Source organism: Semicossyphus pulcher, unplaced genomic scaffold (genome assembly GCF_022749685.1).
Source record: "Semicossyphus pulcher isolate SPU_LCO1_2020_fin unplaced genomic scaffold, fSemPul1.0.p SCAF_12, whole genome shotgun sequence".
In the NCBI taxonomy this organism is placed as follows: Eukaryota; Metazoa; Chordata; class Actinopteri; order Labriformes; family Labridae; genus Semicossyphus; species Semicossyphus pulcher.
In genome coordinates this window covers 2,800,250-2,818,219 of record NW_027211626.1, presented here as the reverse complement: position 1 = coordinate 2,818,219, position 17,970 = coordinate 2,800,250, and the positions used below count along the sequence as shown (strand labels likewise).

At 44.0% G+C, this 17,970-nt stretch overlaps 1 protein-coding gene across 1 annotated transcript in view; it reads right to left on the bottom strand.

Annotated features, from left to right (window-relative positions):
- Positions 1-3,061: 3,061 nt before the first annotated feature.
- Positions 3,062-17,970, bottom strand: part of unc5b (unc-5 netrin receptor B) — a 157,960-nt gene continuing 143,051 nt past the window's right edge. The window contains exons 8-17 of the mRNA XM_069659025.1: positions 16,249-16,281; positions 11,319-11,513; positions 10,585-10,953; positions 9,969-10,056; positions 9,375-9,549; positions 9,056-9,295; positions 7,066-7,215; positions 6,429-6,593; positions 5,329-5,507; positions 3,062-4,733 (exon numbers count right to left, since the gene is read on the bottom strand). Coding sequence (XP_069515126.1) covers positions 4,568-4,733; positions 5,329-5,507; positions 6,429-6,593; positions 7,066-7,215; positions 9,056-9,295; positions 9,375-9,549; positions 9,969-10,056; positions 10,585-10,953; positions 11,319-11,513; positions 16,249-16,281 — 1,760 coding nt within the window. The 3' untranslated portion in view covers positions 3,062-4,567. The remainder of the gene's footprint in view (positions 4,734-5,328; positions 5,508-6,428; positions 6,594-7,065; positions 7,216-9,055; positions 9,296-9,374; positions 9,550-9,968; positions 10,057-10,584; positions 10,954-11,318; positions 11,514-16,248; positions 16,282-17,970) is intronic.

The window sequence follows — 17,970 nt, the reverse complement described above, 5'->3', positions numbered from 1 at the left end:
AACACACTCTGTTGTTAAACTAAGAAATATAATTTATTGCATAAAAATTATATTTAGTTACAGGTAAGAAGGCTAGACGTTTATTTACAATTTGTACTTTACAGACATAAAATAATGTCACTGAATCCATTTTGTTTTTACGTAAAAATGTCTGTCTCTTTGAACAAAGGCGATATTTTTCTCTTAGATGGGAGCAGGGAGGAATCCAGTCCAGCTCCAGCGTTAGCTACCCGGAGCGATGGCCAAAGATCCGACAGATACTCAGGAAATCTGGACGAATAAACACTGTAGTCTACAGCTAGCCAGTCTCTGCAACAAGAAAAGAGTCCTGCAGTTTTCAGGGATCCAAAGTACTGAACTGGTCGTGTTCAGATGTCTCCTCTCGGGCAAAGACCTGCTGGGCATGAGTTCATGGTGTCGTCACAACTTGTTTTGCAGCCGTTGCACCATATTTTGCTCTTTTCTCCCAAACGTGCTTTTTCACTTCTGGCTTCCTTGCTCAGTGATCCATTTCTTCTGATCCAGATGGGGATTTGCCACACACACTACCATCTCCCACCACTCTTAAACCACTTTGGGATACAAAATCAAAACCCTGTCAATGCCCTGATCTGAAAAAATAGAAACTCTTCCAGGAAACAAAAGAAGTCAAAATGCTTCGCTTTCCTTTTGTACTTGCATAGCACTTACAAAGAGAAATGACAGATCTGAAGCGTGCGCACACACTGCATGTGCACACCCACCTGCCCACACATACCCACTCATTCAGCTCACACTCACACACGCTTACAGTATGTTTTCAGTTCATTCACACGAAACAGTGACATGACTCACTGCCGAAGAGGAGGGATACTGCCTGTGTTTTGGTTTTTGTGGTTTTCAAAGATATGAACACTTTTTTTTTTTTGCTTTGAGGGAGAAAAATAATAAAAGTTTTGCAATGACAAAGTCACAGATGACAGCATTTCAATTCCCGTCTAACAATAACGGACAGAACAATATTGATAATGCAGAATAGCTTGAGGACCCTGACCACAAAGCAGGTGGCTTATTAAAAGGTTGAAAAATGTTATAAAATAAAAAAAACAGGGCGATACAAGGACGCATAGATGAATGTCAGACAGAGAATAGAAACATAATGCAGTTAGTGTTGAGGTAAATTTTATGGTCCCTTGCTGCCTGGTTGATTCATGGCTAGGCTAATCTATCCTGCAATCTGTGAACAGTGAACCCCAGCAAAGCAAAATGCCTACATCATATTCACCTGGACGTTTGACCACATCGAACCATGTTCAACAGGTTATATTTTACATTTTGAAAAGATACACAGAATCAAAACATAACAAATAAACATGATTTCGTTATTCACAACTGAGACGTCCAATGTGACCTGAGAGGTGTACGACGAAGCAAGCTCAGCGAGACCTGACACCCCGTCAGAGATAAAGAGGTACTCTTTATGAAGGTGTGTTTTTGATTTCCCTGTTAACCAGGTTTTGTTTCAGGCTCTGTGCACGCTCACATAGAAGGGGGAGTTTGACGTGTCACTTGACTCTTCTGCAAATAAAGGAATGATTACAGACCACGTACATCAGCGAGGCTGTCATTATGAACAGCAAAGAAGAATATAAAAAAGCTCCTGCTGCTGCAAATAAGGCAAACTAGGAATGCTGCAGAAAACACCTCATGAATTGATTTCAACAGTATGAACACGATTTGCATTTAGGTCTGAAACTGTCCAATAACGACAGATAAGAAGAAATATTTTTAGTTTTTGGCATAAATTAAAGAGTTCTGTAGCAGCTGTGCCTTCATCTGGCTTTTTCAGTCTAATGATGATCTGCGGTGTGAAATCTAAGGTGTTAAACATCACCTGAATAAAACAGGAAACAGTGAGAGGAGAAGGATTAGAAGGTACGCAGGTACGTTCCTGTGATGCAATGCTACAGTTTTTGCTATTGAAACTGCACAGCTTCTTTCTGCCTCTTTTTTAAATATAACGTTTTCCCTCAGCTGAGATTCTGTACCTTTCATAGAGTGTATCTTTATGAAATTAAAGTAATAATCTTGAAGATTTTCATTTAAATAAATGTCTGCTAAGTCTCTCTCTATCGCTGAATGAGGTAACACAATGGTGATTGAGCCTACGTCCCACTGATGAAAGCCTTTGCATGTGCAGTATTACAGACTGGCTGTCTGTGCGACTTTCGTGGAAAAAATCCCAAGCGGCGCCCAGTTAGTGACGCATTTTCCCATCAGCCGGCAGTGCTTGGTCTGCCAGAGAGGGTAGGCGGAGCTAAGCGGCGGCTTTTCCGCTCTCTGCAAGTGTTGCGAGTAAACAGTAATCTACTATGGCTGAACAAACAAATGAAAGATGGATGACTACAGATACAACTTCAACAAGAAGTAAAAATCCGAAAAAAACAAAAACAAACTCGACGCTCAGATGAAGCAAACAGTCTGAAAAGGAAAGCGACCGTCAGCCAGGAAAATCAGGAGTTACAACCGGAACAAAGGGAGCCAACTGTAGACGTCTGGTTATGTGGGAAGTGAACTCCCACAATTACAGGTTATCGCCATAAGATGCTTGATGCTGATTTTTGAGTTTACCACTTTAACCAGGTTTTCTGCATCAGGCTTTGTGCACACGCCTATAAATTAGTGAGTGTGACACGTCACTTGAATTTGCACAAAAAAGAAACGATCGCGGGCCGCTGACATCAGTGAGGCTGTCAACATGAACAGCGATGAAGAATATGAAATAGTTAAAACGAACACTGCTGCTGCAAATAAGGCAAAAGAGGAATGCTGCGTGTTATATTTATAGAACCAATGCACTCTCAGTGCCTCCTGTTCATATGCAACTTTGCAACTGCTCCTAATAGAGCTCTTCAACTTTGACCATGACATCAACAGTATGAACAAGAATTGCATTTAGGTCTGAAACTGTCCGATAACGACAGATAAAAAGACATCCTTTACAATTTAACATAAAATAAAGAGTTCTGCAGCAGCTGCGCCTTCATCATTCTTTAGTGTTTGGATGATCTGCTGTGTGAAATTTAAGGTGCTAATATCACCTGAAACAGTGAGAGGAGAAGGACCGGGGGGGGGGGATTTCCTGCATCACTAACTGACTGCAGGCACGTTCCTGTCATGCAATGCTGCAGCTTCTTTCTGTAGCATTACTAACATAACACGTTTTCACATATAACGCTTCCCCTCAGCTGATATATCTTTCATGGAGTGTATCTTTAGGAAATTAATTAATGGAAGGACAGCGCTTTACAGTCAATATATCAATCTAAAACTCTTACCGTAGCTAAAAGAGAGCCATCAAAACTCGGCTCAACAAACCTCGCTAACTCATTGATCTCGCTTCGTAGTACACCCCTCTCAAAACTCAAACACAGCAGCTCACGAGTCTAAACAAGCCGAGATGATGGAACAGTTTCCATGTGATCGTTAACAGCAATGACAGTGAAAAAAAAAAACAATCCACAAATATGGATAATAACTTAAAGAGCGTTCCCCAAAGGAAACTTTTAAGGGATGACTGGAAAGCTCTCCTGCAGCTTGTTCTCGACAGATCGGAGGAGTGTGGCAGAGCGATAGAGGAGCGCGAGGAGAGATGAAAGAGAACACCCCTGTGAGTCGCAATGATATGCCAAGGCTTTGAGGCATTTGTTGGTACAATATAAAGAGTCAATCGGTCTCGTTATCCGCCAATTCTTTAACGGACTTCACAATACATCCGCCTACCACACAGAAAGAAGAGGCAGCTTTTTTTTGTTTCTCCGCCCACAGCGAAATGCTCGAGCCCTCAAACTTTGAGGGTTTCAGTCCCCGTCGTATGATATGTGGACAGTCGAAGCAGTAAGACAAGAAATCCTGTCTGAGCCGGTGAATGACCAGTTTGTGTGTGTGTGTGTGTTGGAGTGTGTCTGTAGCCTGAGGACGTTGCAGACAGATCGGTGCTGTCTGTCATTCTCTGCACACGCAGAACGACGATGGAGAAAACAAAAGCCCCTGCCAGGAGGTGAGATGGATTTCAATCATGCGCTTTCATGCTGCTACCAAAACATGGCTAATCCTGTGTTAGCGTTTGCGTATTTGTGTGCCTTATTGTGTTGAAAACATGGATCTTTTTGTTTGTCCCAAAGCTGTATCATTTATATACAACAAAAGTGTCATTTTCAATCTTTCAAGAAGACGGACAACATCACATCTGACAGATTACTTAACGCCCATTTTACGCCTTCCTACCCTCAAATTGCTTTCACATCTTGCAGATGCTACATTGCTTTGGAGGATTCAAGCTGAATCAGGTTAGCAGTTATCCTAGGATGGCCCGCATGGGGATGGGTTATGGTTGGTATGTAGCTACAGTGGCTGATCTGGGGGCAGTGAAAGGAAGATGAGGCAGAGGTAATACAGTTCATGTGAAGGAGACAAAATGCTCTGTGGGCTTGTGATTTGTGCCAGGGTGTGCATATTCTTATTTTCATCACGGCGGTGAATAAAAAAAAAAATAAAAGTCTTGCTCGCTCTCTTGATTCTTGACCAATCAACAATCCCCATCTGTTGTCATGACAACAAGCACCTCACTTTTGCCCATCTCTTCCAGCGCGGTCGCCAGAGAGACCAGGTCTGCGTCAGCCTGGTGACAGGCTTCCCATAAGTCCAGCAGAACACCTGTGGGGCTCGGCTTTGTGGCGAAGTAGTTCAAGTACCTGAAGAGGACAAAGACGAGAGGTGAGAACAGGAAGAGATACTTCACTGATTACAAAAGTTGAAGTCATTAATACCGTACGGTGCAAATAATGGTAGTACAACTTTATTTTGAAAGTCCTTTTATAGATGCTCAGCTAACGATCATACTTCACTGAGCGAGATGATCTTATTAGCAAGATTAAACGTCTTCTTAAACAAACACACGCATGACTGCATCCTATTCATTAGGTGCGACCAGGATAGAACACTCTTAATTTCTACACTTCAGATGTGTTTGTTAAGCCTGAGTTCTAATATATAATAATAATTAACTTTATTTGTTTAACACCTTTCAAAACAAAGTTACAAATTGCTTCATAACAGCAGAATGAAAACAGAATTCAATTAAGAGATAAGATAGAAGCATTACAAAGAACATTATGGTGATAATACACTAAAATGGAGTACTCTGAAAGTTTAAAAAACTATTAAAAAAAGCAGGATTAATTAACGTTACACAACAACTTAAGTAATAAAAGGGTATCTGAAGAAGTGCGTGTTTAATAAAGCTTTAAAGGAGGACAAAGATGCAGAAACCTGAGAGGCAGATCTGACCTGTCAAAGCCCAGACTGCGGGCCAGTAGTCTCCAGTCACATCCTCGAGCGCTGGGTGCGTCCAGACTGGCGCAGATCTTCTGGCGGATGGAGTCAGGCAAGCGAAAGGCATAGGGTCCCACTTGAGAGGAAGGCAGGCAGGTGCCTCCTGAGGGGAGGGGCGAGTGCGGCGGTAGGGTCTACATGGAAAGAGAGGACGAGGAGCATTTAGACCACTTTTGTGTTTCATATTTGTGTGTGTGTTTTTTTTAAGCAAATTATGCTGCCTTTGCACTAAAAGTACCCAGGATTCTCAGCACCAGGGGCTTTTTACAAAATGTTCCTCCAGCCCATTGTTGTCTGAGTTTCCACCGACGACTAAAGACCGAGGATGATACAGCAAATTAATCTGCTGATTTGTGCAAAAGATGCAATTGTTTTACACAGGTTTACAGAGGTAACACCCATACGGTTTTTAATCAATAACAACGGCTGCAACTCAGCATGAAGTCCTTTTTTTCATATTATCCTTTGCACTCTCCCCGGTTTGAATACTGAGTTTAAGGATCCATTCATTATCTGTACCGGTTATCCTCTTCAGGGCTGCAGGGGGGCCGGAGCCTATCCCAGCTGTCATTGGGCGAGAGGCGGGATTACACCTGGACTGATCGGCAGTCAATCACACAGCTGACACACAGAGACAAACAAACGTTCACGCTCACATTAAGCTGCAATTTAGAATCACCAATGAACCTAACGAGCATGTTCGAACGTCTGAACCAGCGTTCGAACTAGGGACCTTCCACCTTGCAGCCCAGTTTAAGGATCAACCATAGACAGCCACTTCTTCCTCAGAGTGTTGAAAATATTGAAGCATGTTATGGAAACACATCCAGACAGTCAAACTACTTGCTGTTCTTTTGGTCTTCTAGATGCTGTGACTGCTCGGCTAATCAGAAATTTTCAGCGCTGCAGGGCTCACCCCAAAAGTCTCTGCACTTTTGTAAAGTATTACCCATGAATCAGAGGGTCTCATGACTGAACACTGAACACCTCCAAAAGTTCCTGGGTATAGTTCCTAAGGTGGAAACGCAGCTTTAATTAAGTGTTGTCATCATTACCTCCTGAATATCCGTGTGCAGCTGGAATATCTGTCCCTCCCCCTCCACCTGCCGGACGCAGATCTTACAGCTGAGCTGCGACACAGCCAGGCTGCCTCTCTCCAGGCTGAAGGTGCAGTGCAGAGGTCTCTGACTGCCGCTCCAGATGTGATAGAAGGGGATCTCCTGGAAACAAAAAACAATGATCCAGTTAACAAAAAATATCTCTACTGTGATTAAAGTGCTTTTGTCCTGAGCTGCACAATCAGGAAGGATCTAGAACACATTTTCCAGTCATGGAGAGTGCGATGTGTGTTTTTGTACTCCGGTCTCCACCGTGTGTCGGGGGATAATTTATTTCTTAAGCTCTCTGTCCATGAATTAGGATCACTATCAGATTTCCTGTTTGTTTTTTCAGAGATGATTCAGACTGCACTCTCAGCGCTGCAGCAAAGAGGATGCAGCAGAAAGTTTGGATGTTTACACCAGCAGTGAAGTGTAAAGTCCACAAGCTGTATTCTCGGAGAAAATGGAAAGGGAAATCAAGAGTTTGCACAACAACAGCAATTTTTTTGTGGGGATTTATTTGGTTCTCACCATTTTTGTAAACAAAACTGATATCAACAGGCTGAAAGCTGCTGCTTTCTGGGTATCTCACCTGATACTTTGCCAGTAGTTTGCTTCTCCAGTGCGTGTGAGGGATGTCGTGGATGGACAGGCGCAGGTTGTGGTAGCTGTCTTTGAAGAGCAGCGGCTTGGGATCCTCCAACAGAACTCCACCTAAGCTCCTCTCCAAGTCCAGCACCTCCTGCGGGGACACACACGGACACGACTGGCATCAGTGTGGGTCATCAATTAAAACACATTTCACCACGTTCTTTCTGAATCATGCATTCTCTAAGCTGGTGTAAATGTGGGAGGGCTGACAGTTGGAAAGCTGTTTGAACTTCAGCAGCCAGAAATCATGTCAAGTCGTGCCAGTAAACTTCACACAGCACGCTCGTGTTTACCACCCTGGCTGCTCTGTTAACACTTCACACAGAAAGAGACTAAAAGAGGGAAAATATTTGACTTCAGCGGGTCCAAATTTCTCTGGGTGGAGTGCTCACTTTTTGTTTATTAGGGTGGGTGTGTATTGTGCTGCTATTTTGAGTCGATGATTCAATTTGTGAAATCAGAATGTGATTTGGGTGAGTAGGTTGGACCTGCAGGGGCTCCGTTTAGAGCGAATGGGACTCCTCTATTACCCAGGACTACCATGCAAATAAGAGATATGAACTTTTAATGTTGTTATCCTTTGTTTTATTTCATACTAACTTTTTTGTCTTTGCACATCCATTTTTTAAATTTTTTTTAGTGGTGAAAAAAACAGAACAAAACAACTCTGGAAGAGGAGATAAAGTGCACAAAGATGGACACGAAACAGCACAAACAAACAAAAACTTATATATATATATTGAACAAGTGTCTCATTTATAAAACGTATCAAACTTTACAACTACAGGTGAAATGAAAGATCTATTTCTATTTTTAAACAGCTTTTTTGCTATAAGCAAGTTATCGTAATGCATAGGAAGCATTCACACTAAATAACACTTGATGTGTTGTGCTTAACTTATTGTATGGTGGCCCTGAAGGTCAAAACACAACAATATTCCTGTAGTAAAGACGGCAGCAGTTTCAGGATTTCATTCCAAGGACCCTATAATCCCCAAGTATAACTTCCTGCTCAGGTACTTTTATTCTTAAAGGTTTATGGCACCAAAATATTTGAGAGTGTTCAAGTACCGTTAAATTCCGTGTATAAGGGCCTGATCAGACAGAGTGAGGCGCACCGCACTGCCTTTTCTGTTGAAGCCTACAGTTAAAAAAGAGCAGCTTGCTGCGCTTTTTTTTCTACTGTTGTTATGGCAACCACTGAATCATTAGCTGTCATTAACCTAACCGTTACATTGTAAAATGACAGAAGGCCCGCCTCTCCATTCATCCGACTGGACAATCAGAAAAAACGCCAATGACGTCGGGCAAGTTTTTTCAAATCAAGGCGCTCAGAGCGTTTCCTCAAAAACGTGAGGCGCACAGAGCGGAAAAATGTGAGGCGCTCTGCAACGAAAAGCAGCGCGCTAAAAGCCTCTCATTGAAAACAATGACAAAAAAGACCCCAGCTGCTAAAACACATTCTGTCTGATCACTCACTTTTACTACATTTGTTTTCACCTCTAAAGTGGGCTGTGTCCTATATACCGGTGCGACCTATATACCAGTATAAAATGCAGACAGAGGCAGTTTATTGTGTTACAGTATTTTACGCAGACAATGTTGCTTTAATCTAGCTAAAGCTTCATCACGACGTGTGCCGTCATGAACACCAGTGCAGCCGCCATCCTCACAACAATCAACGTTAACGTAGGCTGAGTTTAATAGTGTTATAACAACCAGTGTACACATTTTTAATTAATTATAGCAATAGAATATCTTTTTTTCCCATGGGATACCCCCAAAAACAGATTGCAACTTATATTCTGGATATTACGGTTCTTCCACCTAAATACTACTTTATCTCCTAGAGTGTGTAGTTTTAAAGGCTTATTCCACCCAAATCCATGTTTAAACAGACAAACAGTGACAAAGAAACACACGATCAGCACCTTCAGCGCATGTGGGGTGTCGTGGATGCAGTAGATACGGAGGCTGTAGTCCAGGGACAGGCAGGGGGCTCTTGGGGCGAACAGAGCCAGCTGCAGGCGCTTGCAGGCGGGTTGCGGAGGGCAGGACTGACCCACCAGGCCATACGTTCCCAGCTGCTCCATGAGAACATGACAGCACTCCTCCTCCAGCTGCAGGTAGCACGGAGACGACAGAGTCTCCTCTCCGACTGTCAGCACCTCCTGAAAAAATAGATTGAATAAAGGTTAATTGAAGCCAATGAGATATCCATCATTTGGTACCAGAGAGAGGCTGTCTCACCTCCCAGGCCCCCTGGTGCGTCTGCGTCTTCAGTGTGAGGGTCCAATCAGGCGTCGGTGTGTCGAGCTGGGCACAGTGCGGCAAAGTAAGAACCACAGGACGATTCAGCAGCATACCGGACGGGCCGCAGCTCACCACAGGACTCAGTACAGTCTGACTGCCCTCTGAGGGTAGCCTGTCAATGTCACACACACACACACACACACACACACACACACACACACACACACACACACACACATAGGCAGTTAGAACACCGGGTGTTTGCCAACAGTTGCCAAAACATCACGCTTCATTTATAAAAGAACATCATGGCCACAACACAGCGCAGGAACACGCTGGTATTGACGTGTTTGAGGCACGCTGAATATCGAACCAGAAAATGGCAGGAAATGAATCCGCTCCTTTGGTGCAGAAGTTGAAAGAAGTTGATCATTTTTTTTATCCTCAGAAAAAGTGATAGAACTCAAGTGGCTCACAGTGGGTGATCCGTGCAGTGGAACATTTCTGATTGAGGTGAGAATGAGGTCTATTCTGCCTCGTGTTTGCAAAGGAGACAAGTGAAATAGAGGAGCGACGATGAAGAGCACTCACGTCGTTTTGTCCCACTTGTTGATGATGAGGTACATCTCGTAGAACTTCCCCTGGGGGATCGTGCCGGGAGGGATGAGGAGGCTCACACCTGAGGGAGAAGGTGTTGTTACTAATTTTGTAGTAAAGTAATTAACTGATTTATAATGGCTGCATTTAAATTCTGGTTCCTTGTGAATGTGTAAAGATGTGATAATACCTGTATAAGAAGTGTTTCTTTGTTACTATAAAACAGTAAAGTACAAATGCTATGTCATACCCCTTTCCAACCAAAATTATGCCATTGACGTGAGTTTTTCAGACCCGGGAAGACCCGCGTATTGATGCTGATCGGTTGGGAACAATGTTCAAGCACTGCTCGGACGGAGACAGGCGGAATTTCTTGTAGAAGTCACCGACGGAGCATAGCATCGTATCGGAAAGGAGATTAGCGTGTCAATGCCGGTTTTGTGTTCCCATCAATGGCAATCGGAGCCGAAGCAATAATTGACCGGGTCTACTGCAGAGTCATTTGACCCGGGTCTGAATGCTGATTGTAACTTTTCCCATTAAGCAAAAAAGCCGGGTGTTAGTGGGTTTTTTGACCAGTGGGAAAGCAGCTTTATTGCACTCCTCTGACCTGTATTTGGGATGGTAAGGCGTCCTCCCAGGTTACCCAGGGTGGCGCTGGTGCTCAGTCCCGGCTCTCTGGACAGGGTGTGGCTGTGGTAGTCTCGCTCTCTCCCCACTGTGCCCACAGACTTCAGGCTGAGGATCTCCCCATCACCAGAGTACATGTCTGCAGGGAGCTCCAGGGAGGACAGCGTGGAGGCGTTGTACACCTTGATTTTGAGGCTGGGCAGGGGGTCCAGCAGGGGAGAGGTGGTCATGGGGATCTTGTGGGGGCTATCGTTGACTCCTTGCTGCAGGGAGAAGAGCGGGCCGCGGAAAGCCCCAGCTGTGGCCGTCAGATCGGGGGGAGCTGAGGGATGCAGAGGGTGAGGGTTATCTGCAGACACAGGAGAAGAAGAGGAGCCGTTCTTTCATCACCAGAAATGACAACGGCGCCGCTGAGAGCGCTAAAAGTGACGCGAGAGAAATGGATTAATGTCGCTAATTAATATTTGATGGCAGGAACAAGAGGAGGGAAACCATGACGAATGCTTTAAATGTAAAAAATGTAATGCAGTAAAGAACGGAGAATTGACTAAGTGAGAGGAGATAATGGTGTACAGAGAATTAATTTATGGGATGTTATAAATAGCAGAGTGCTGTATGAAGATGAGTTAAAACAGGAAAATCAGGGACAAACACTAATAAAGAGAGAAAGAAGTGTGTGAATGTGTACTGGTTGATGTGTGTGTGTGAATTTACCCTGTCTGGGAGGCTTGTAGTTGCCAGGGTGGAAGGCGGCGGTGAGAGCAGAAGAAGAGTCGGTGATGTCTCCATGGAGATGGCGGCATCTGCGGCGATATGCGAGCACTCCCACGCACAACACCAGGATCACACACAGCAGCAGGGCCCCCACCAGGCCGCCGTAGACCGCGACACCCACACCCGGGGCCAGCGCTGAACGGGGGATAGAGAGGCAGATGGTCAAGACATCATCGAGATACACATGTGAGAGAAACAGATAGCAACGTAAGGGAAACACGAGAGGGGAGAGAAGACAAGTTAACAGACAACATCTGATTTTCTAGAAATCCACTGGAGCAGAGAGAATTATAAATTAGTTGTAGACAAAGTTAGAGCTGAAATTATTCGTTTTTGCAGCTTTTCCACCAGAAAGTCAATAACGTTTGGTTTTAATTGGCCAAAGCACCGTGTTTGTTGAGTCGCCTTGGGCTCTGGGAAATTTGGATTGCACTTTTGACTTTTCAAACAAAAAATTCATAAAGATTTAGTCAATAGATTATTGAATAACAGTGCTTGCTTATTGATTTTTTTTTGTGAACCTATTCTAACTTAATGCCGAACTTGATCATCTTCCTGCAAAGCATAAACATCTCCTCCTCGCCCGACTCCTCGCTCCTCTCTCCTGGATGATTGGTCAGCGAGCCCACCGCAGCGTTCTCAGCCCCGACTCCCCAACACTAGCTAGAGCCGTACCCAGCCCGGACACGTGAGCCAGTCACACCACAGCAGAAGAGAGGAGCAGACGAGGAGCGAGGTTGGCGGGAGACAATGAAGAGCAAAAAAAAAAACAGAAAGAAGCAGTAGACGGGCTGGATAAACAGAGGAGGAGAGAGCGAGAGGAGAGGCAATTTGGCAAAAGTGATAGGAAGGAGTTAGATAAGGTTGTGATTTGTTGAGAGGACAGACGGATTAGGAGTGTGGTGAGGAGGAGAGAGGAGATAAGGAGGGCTGTGCTTGAGGAAAAGGCCTGTGTTTAAAGAGCAGGGGAGAAGTTGGAGGAAGGCGCAGACACTACAGAGAGTGGAAGAAAGGGCGGAGGAGAGGGAAGCCGGAGGCAGACGGGCTGGCAGAGGAGAGCTCCGGTGCTCACGTGGCGCGATGGAAGCGAATCCGACAGCCGTCCGCACTTATTACCAGAAACGGAACAATGGCGAATTAGGTGCATTACCGCGGCTGCTCTCCCCTGAGCCCACGTCACATTGAGCTACAGGAATTACCATCACTTCAAATGTAAACTATATCACAGAGTAACTGAGAGTCAGACGGAAATCAACTGTTTTTCTCCAGAAAGTTCTCTGCTTACGTGTCACAGCCTGTGGATCAAAGAGTCTCAGCTTAGAGGCCTGTCATTTTGCACCCTTCGTACAGGACTGTGCAGAGTTTTCGTCCAGGCGCCGCCTCACTTGCTTACTTCATCTGTACAGCATCGCCTCGTATTGGACTATAATAAATACAAATACCCCTTTTGATGCATACACTACATACTTGTATACGGAAGCCCTGAGTGGACATGCATCCATACATTTCATTTTCTCAGTTTTTCAGAGTTAACCAGTGTTGGGGTTCCAAAGAAATCCGTTAGAGTACTCTGATTACTTTTCAGTTGTAACGAGTAACGTAACACGTTAGTTCGGCAATTCATAAATAAGCAATCTGTTACTGGACAAAATAAATCGGCGTATTTCTCTTTAACTTTTGTTGAAAACAAAACAGAAAATCCCTGAAGCTGTTTCTGTTTCTCTCCTCCTTCTTGGCAGGTCGCTGCGTACCATCCATCCATGTTCAGGGGTCAGGGTCGCGGGGGGCTGGAACCTATTGCAGCTGTCATTGGGCGATGGGCGGGGTACACCCTGGACTGGTCGGCAGTCAATCACAGGGCTGACACATAGAGACAGACAACCTTTCGCACTCACATCCACACCTATGGGCAATTTAGAGTCATCAATTAACCTTACAAGCATGTCTTTGGACTGTGGGAGGAAGCCGGAGACCCCCGAGGGAACACATGCACGAGGAGAACATGCAAACTCCGTACATAAAGGCCCACCTTGCCCAAACCGGGGTTTGAACCTTCTAGCTGTGAGGCAACAGCGCTAACCACTGCACCACCGTGCAGCAGGTCGCTAAGTATCAGCAGAAGGTTAACAAAGCTGTGTCAGTGCGCATGTGTAGCTAGCTAACTCAACTAGCGAGACGTCAAAAAGGACAGCGTTTACTTTGTGGAAATATTCACATTATTCTGAATGTTTGGGCGAAAGGGACGAGAACAACATGACGGTGAAATGTAAGCTGTGTCTGGAGGAGAAGTGCTCGTCAGCTGTGAAGAGCTTGACAAATGTGAAGAAGCATCTGCAGCTAAACACAGCTCCACAACACTGGTGGGACTAAGAGCCTGTGTTGTGTTGTTGTCATGGAAACAGCTGTGCCTAATACTGCCTTTACTTACTTTGACTTTAATCACTGGACTAAACACGCGTATGATTTTATCTTCCTCTGTGTGGTGTGTGTGTGTGGCTATAAATTAGTAATGTCGCTGTAGTGTGAATCTCATGAGCTTACCTCGGGGGCGTGGCGGAGTCCTTTGAAGAAAACGCTTCTCACTTTTGATTTTATACCACTCACTCCAGAACAAAAACTCCCTCCTTCTTAAAGTTTTACATTGCCTTTTATTTGTTCACTCAGTTATAAATGATACAAAATATAAAAAATAAAAAAAGTTAAAAACTCAAATTTGTCAGAACTGGTCTGGTTCTGTTTTCAGATGCCTTTAAATGAGGCTGAAAATGTAGAAGTTGGACAATTTGGATGCAATTTAAGAAACCTTAAATTACATTCTATGTATCTGTCAGCTCCATTTTGGGGTCTCTGGTGGTCATTATTCACAAAACCTCGAGTCCTGTTTAGGTTTGTCTACCAAGAGATACCATGCAAACCCTCAATAGGCGTATTTGTCGCCAGGAGCTTACGAGCATCCCCATATGGCAGGCCCAACAGTCATCGATGCCTTGCTTCAAATCTAAATAACGCAAGAAGTTCAAGTCACAAACGGACTAGATTCAAATGTAAAAGTTTTTCAGGCTATTTGATCTCTGAGAGGCGGGAAGGCATGTCCTGAGCAGAATGCAGCGAAGAGTGAGCCCCGATCTCCAGACATTTGCCTTTATGTAGACCTCTGCGCAAAAGCTGGAATTTGCACCCCTGCACCTGCAGTTGGTTCACGAGGCCCATCCACTTGAGGTGAGGGACACATGTCCAGTGGACCCATGACTATTGGCCGACAAGAGCCCTACCCCACGTGGTCCAGCTGCAGGCCGGGACCCAATCATAAATCTTTTCACAGACAAGACCAGTTTCTGCGACTCTCTGACCCACAAATAAGTTTTCAAAGAGAAGTTCTATAACAACTTAATAAATGTAAGTATAAATGATAAATGATTAACAACACATAGCCAAATGTCCAATAAATGGATATATGACATGGTTACATGAGTACATAAAAGTACATTGACAGAAAAATCAGCCATGCAGATTGATGAAAAGACTAAAGTAACTACTAGAAGGAGAATAGTAGCACAAATCATTGATTTAAAGTCAAGGTTAAAATAATTCCTTGCAATCCACAATTCACCAATAACTTGGGTTATAAAAAGTCAACATAAATGAGTAACACTCCAAGATGTAATCAAACATCATTCTCTTCTCTCTTGTTAACAAATCAGATAATAATCCATTAATTAATAAACTCATATTATAAGTTGTGAGCAACAAGCTACACAGTGAGTTTACATTGTTCAAACTTATACGCACATGTTTATTAAATCAAAAGCAAGAGAGCAAGAGAGCAAAGGCTACAGTGCATAAAACTTGCTGGCTATAATTTTAAAGGCTGACATAAAGTCAGTGTAACTTAGGGAAAACAGCCAGTCATCTTTAAAGCCCCAACTGCATTCATTCTCAAGACACTCAACTGAGAGAATTAGAGGCCAGCATGATGTCAGAAAAACTTAAAGCGTACATGTTAGACGCTGACACCAAGCGTACAACAGGAGCAGATGTAAGATAATATAGAGAACGTAGGATAGGATACGAGTTATGATTATCTGACGTTACGATGGTGCAGCTTTGTTGTCTCGAGATCTCGAGAAAACAACCGTAAATTGCTCGTTATCGCGGGACAATCAAATAAAAAGTATTGATGCATTACCGCTCAGGGCTTCTGTACTCGCACATGCTTGAAATGACAAGAGAAATAAGAAAGCCAGAAGACACAGCATAGAAGTATTCAACTAGCAAAGAACGACAAGAGAGTCTGGATATGGAGGTTAGGGGGTCCTACAATGTGGCCCAGAACACATTAGCCAACACACTGCCAAACTAATGTGGATAAACGCACCCCGGACCACCTCCAAATGTGGCCTGATCGATCGAGTCCCAATATGCCTTCAATGAGCCTTGGGTGGCGGATCAGCCCACTGATGTTACGCATCACGCATGTTAATAGCACGCGTAAACAAGGCCATAGTTGTGATGTTTCTATCTTGTTTCTTTCAATCTAAAGTTGCAGCAAGCTGTTATATAAATAATGAAAAGTGCTAACAATGCGCCAGCTCAGAAACTTATGTTAGGCTTAGTCAACATACGAGACAAGACAGGATAACAACACTCATAAGCAGGCGGGACAGGAAGGTGAGGTGTGTCTCCACTGAACTCCATCTGAGATGACAACACAGTGTGGAGAGACGAGTCGACACAAAGCGCTGCACGCACTTACACAGATGTTAGGACTCATATGAGCACACACACACACACACACACACACACACACACACACAGAGACAGAGACAGCATGAGGCGGTGAAAGTGTGAAGTCATGGGAAGGTGAACTTACGATGGCTTGCATGTTCAATAGAAATCTTTTTATCTGTTTGATCAAGAGAAAAAACAAGAGAAGAAGAAAAGAAAAAAAACACAAGAACATAAAAATGGATGGACTCGTTGTTATGCAAATGAAATAAACAACATAACATAAAGCAGAAAACAGGAAAGTAAACAATAACTCATCAATATGAAAATAGAAATGCTAACATAAAAGGCCCACTGCCGGATAGAAAACATATTCTACATCTGAAAAAAATAATAACCTCTACTTCCAGAAATGAGCGTCTTTGTGGAATGAGATTCAGCATAATTGTTTACATAATGTACAAGGGAATAACAGCTTATTTGAAAATGACTGAGGAAGAGATAAGGACTGTCTGGATGAGAGTGCTAAAGTTAAGACAGTTTTGAAAATGAACAAGGGCAGTAGTGTTGTGTGTGGTGCATCAGGGAGTACGATGCAGATTGAAAACGTGTCTTTACACACCCCGCAGGGTACGTTATCGCCTCCATCCTGTGAAAAAAAACAACCTTCTCCTGACGGGAACAATCTTTTCCAAAATAACACCGATGCAAATCATCCCTGAGTGGTTTGATGAATGTCGAAACCATCTTTCAGGATCGTGTCACTTACTCGAGCTCAAAGCAAATAACCTCGTCTCCCATCAGCATCATCAAAACACCAAATGGATTCCCCGACTTTCACATTCACGCAAGAGCAATTAGAATCTACAAGGGGGCAGTGAAGATGATGGTTTGTGGTGTCTCAGAGCATTTCACATTTATGACTGGGGTATTTAGCCGCTCCTCGAAGGGAATAACAATGATTGAGTCATTAGTGAGCTTCTGATGTTTGTCGGAAACACGCAAAGTCATCAGGACAATTTGTCCGCAGATTAATCAAATTAAAGTGCTTGGAAAATAAATAAATCAGCCAGCAACATGTAGTTTGCCAAGTGGCACATTTACAGATTTTCTCCAGCACAGTGCTCCTCATCCTCCCCCTTTGACAGAAGCACTTGAGTGCATGTTTCCCTGACAGCCCCCTGAGAACGCTCAGTACTGCGCAGTCAAATCAGACAGAGTATTTGTCTAATCTGGCTGCTACATGGAAGCCTGTTTATGTCAGGACTAGCGTGTACGTCTCAAAGAGTCGAAGCACAGCGTTGCGTATGATCCCTAGGTTGCACGTGCATTTTACGAGGCTCTTCAGTATGCATGATTGTGTTGTCTCGAGTGTGTGTGTGAGTGTTCTGGAGTGTGCACTTGAATGTATCTCGCTGCCTCTGTGGATGTGCGTCTCTGAGATTCTAATGCGCTGTCAGCTGGATTCCTCCCAGCTCATCACGGGCTGCACATTGGGTGTCAGCGCGAGTCTGACTCACTCTCATATGCTCTTCTCTGTGCTAATTTTTCGACTTGGCCGTGTCATGCTCGCATCCCTCTCCACGAACTCCCCTGGTCTGCATTTGCTCTACCTCTCGCTCTCTCTCCATCTGTGCCTTTTAGATGTGGATCACTTGCCTTCTCTCTTTGTGAACCTAAATTTTGCCCCATGAAACATCTGTCTGCGATTGAGCTGTTATTCCTTTCATCTCTCTCCACATATCATTTCCGCTCTCACCACGCTGCTATGGCTAAATACCCTGGGAATACATTTATGTATAAAAAAATCTTTGAAATGCAATGCACCTTATAAAACTGAACCATGAGCACGGAAATCGACGCCTGC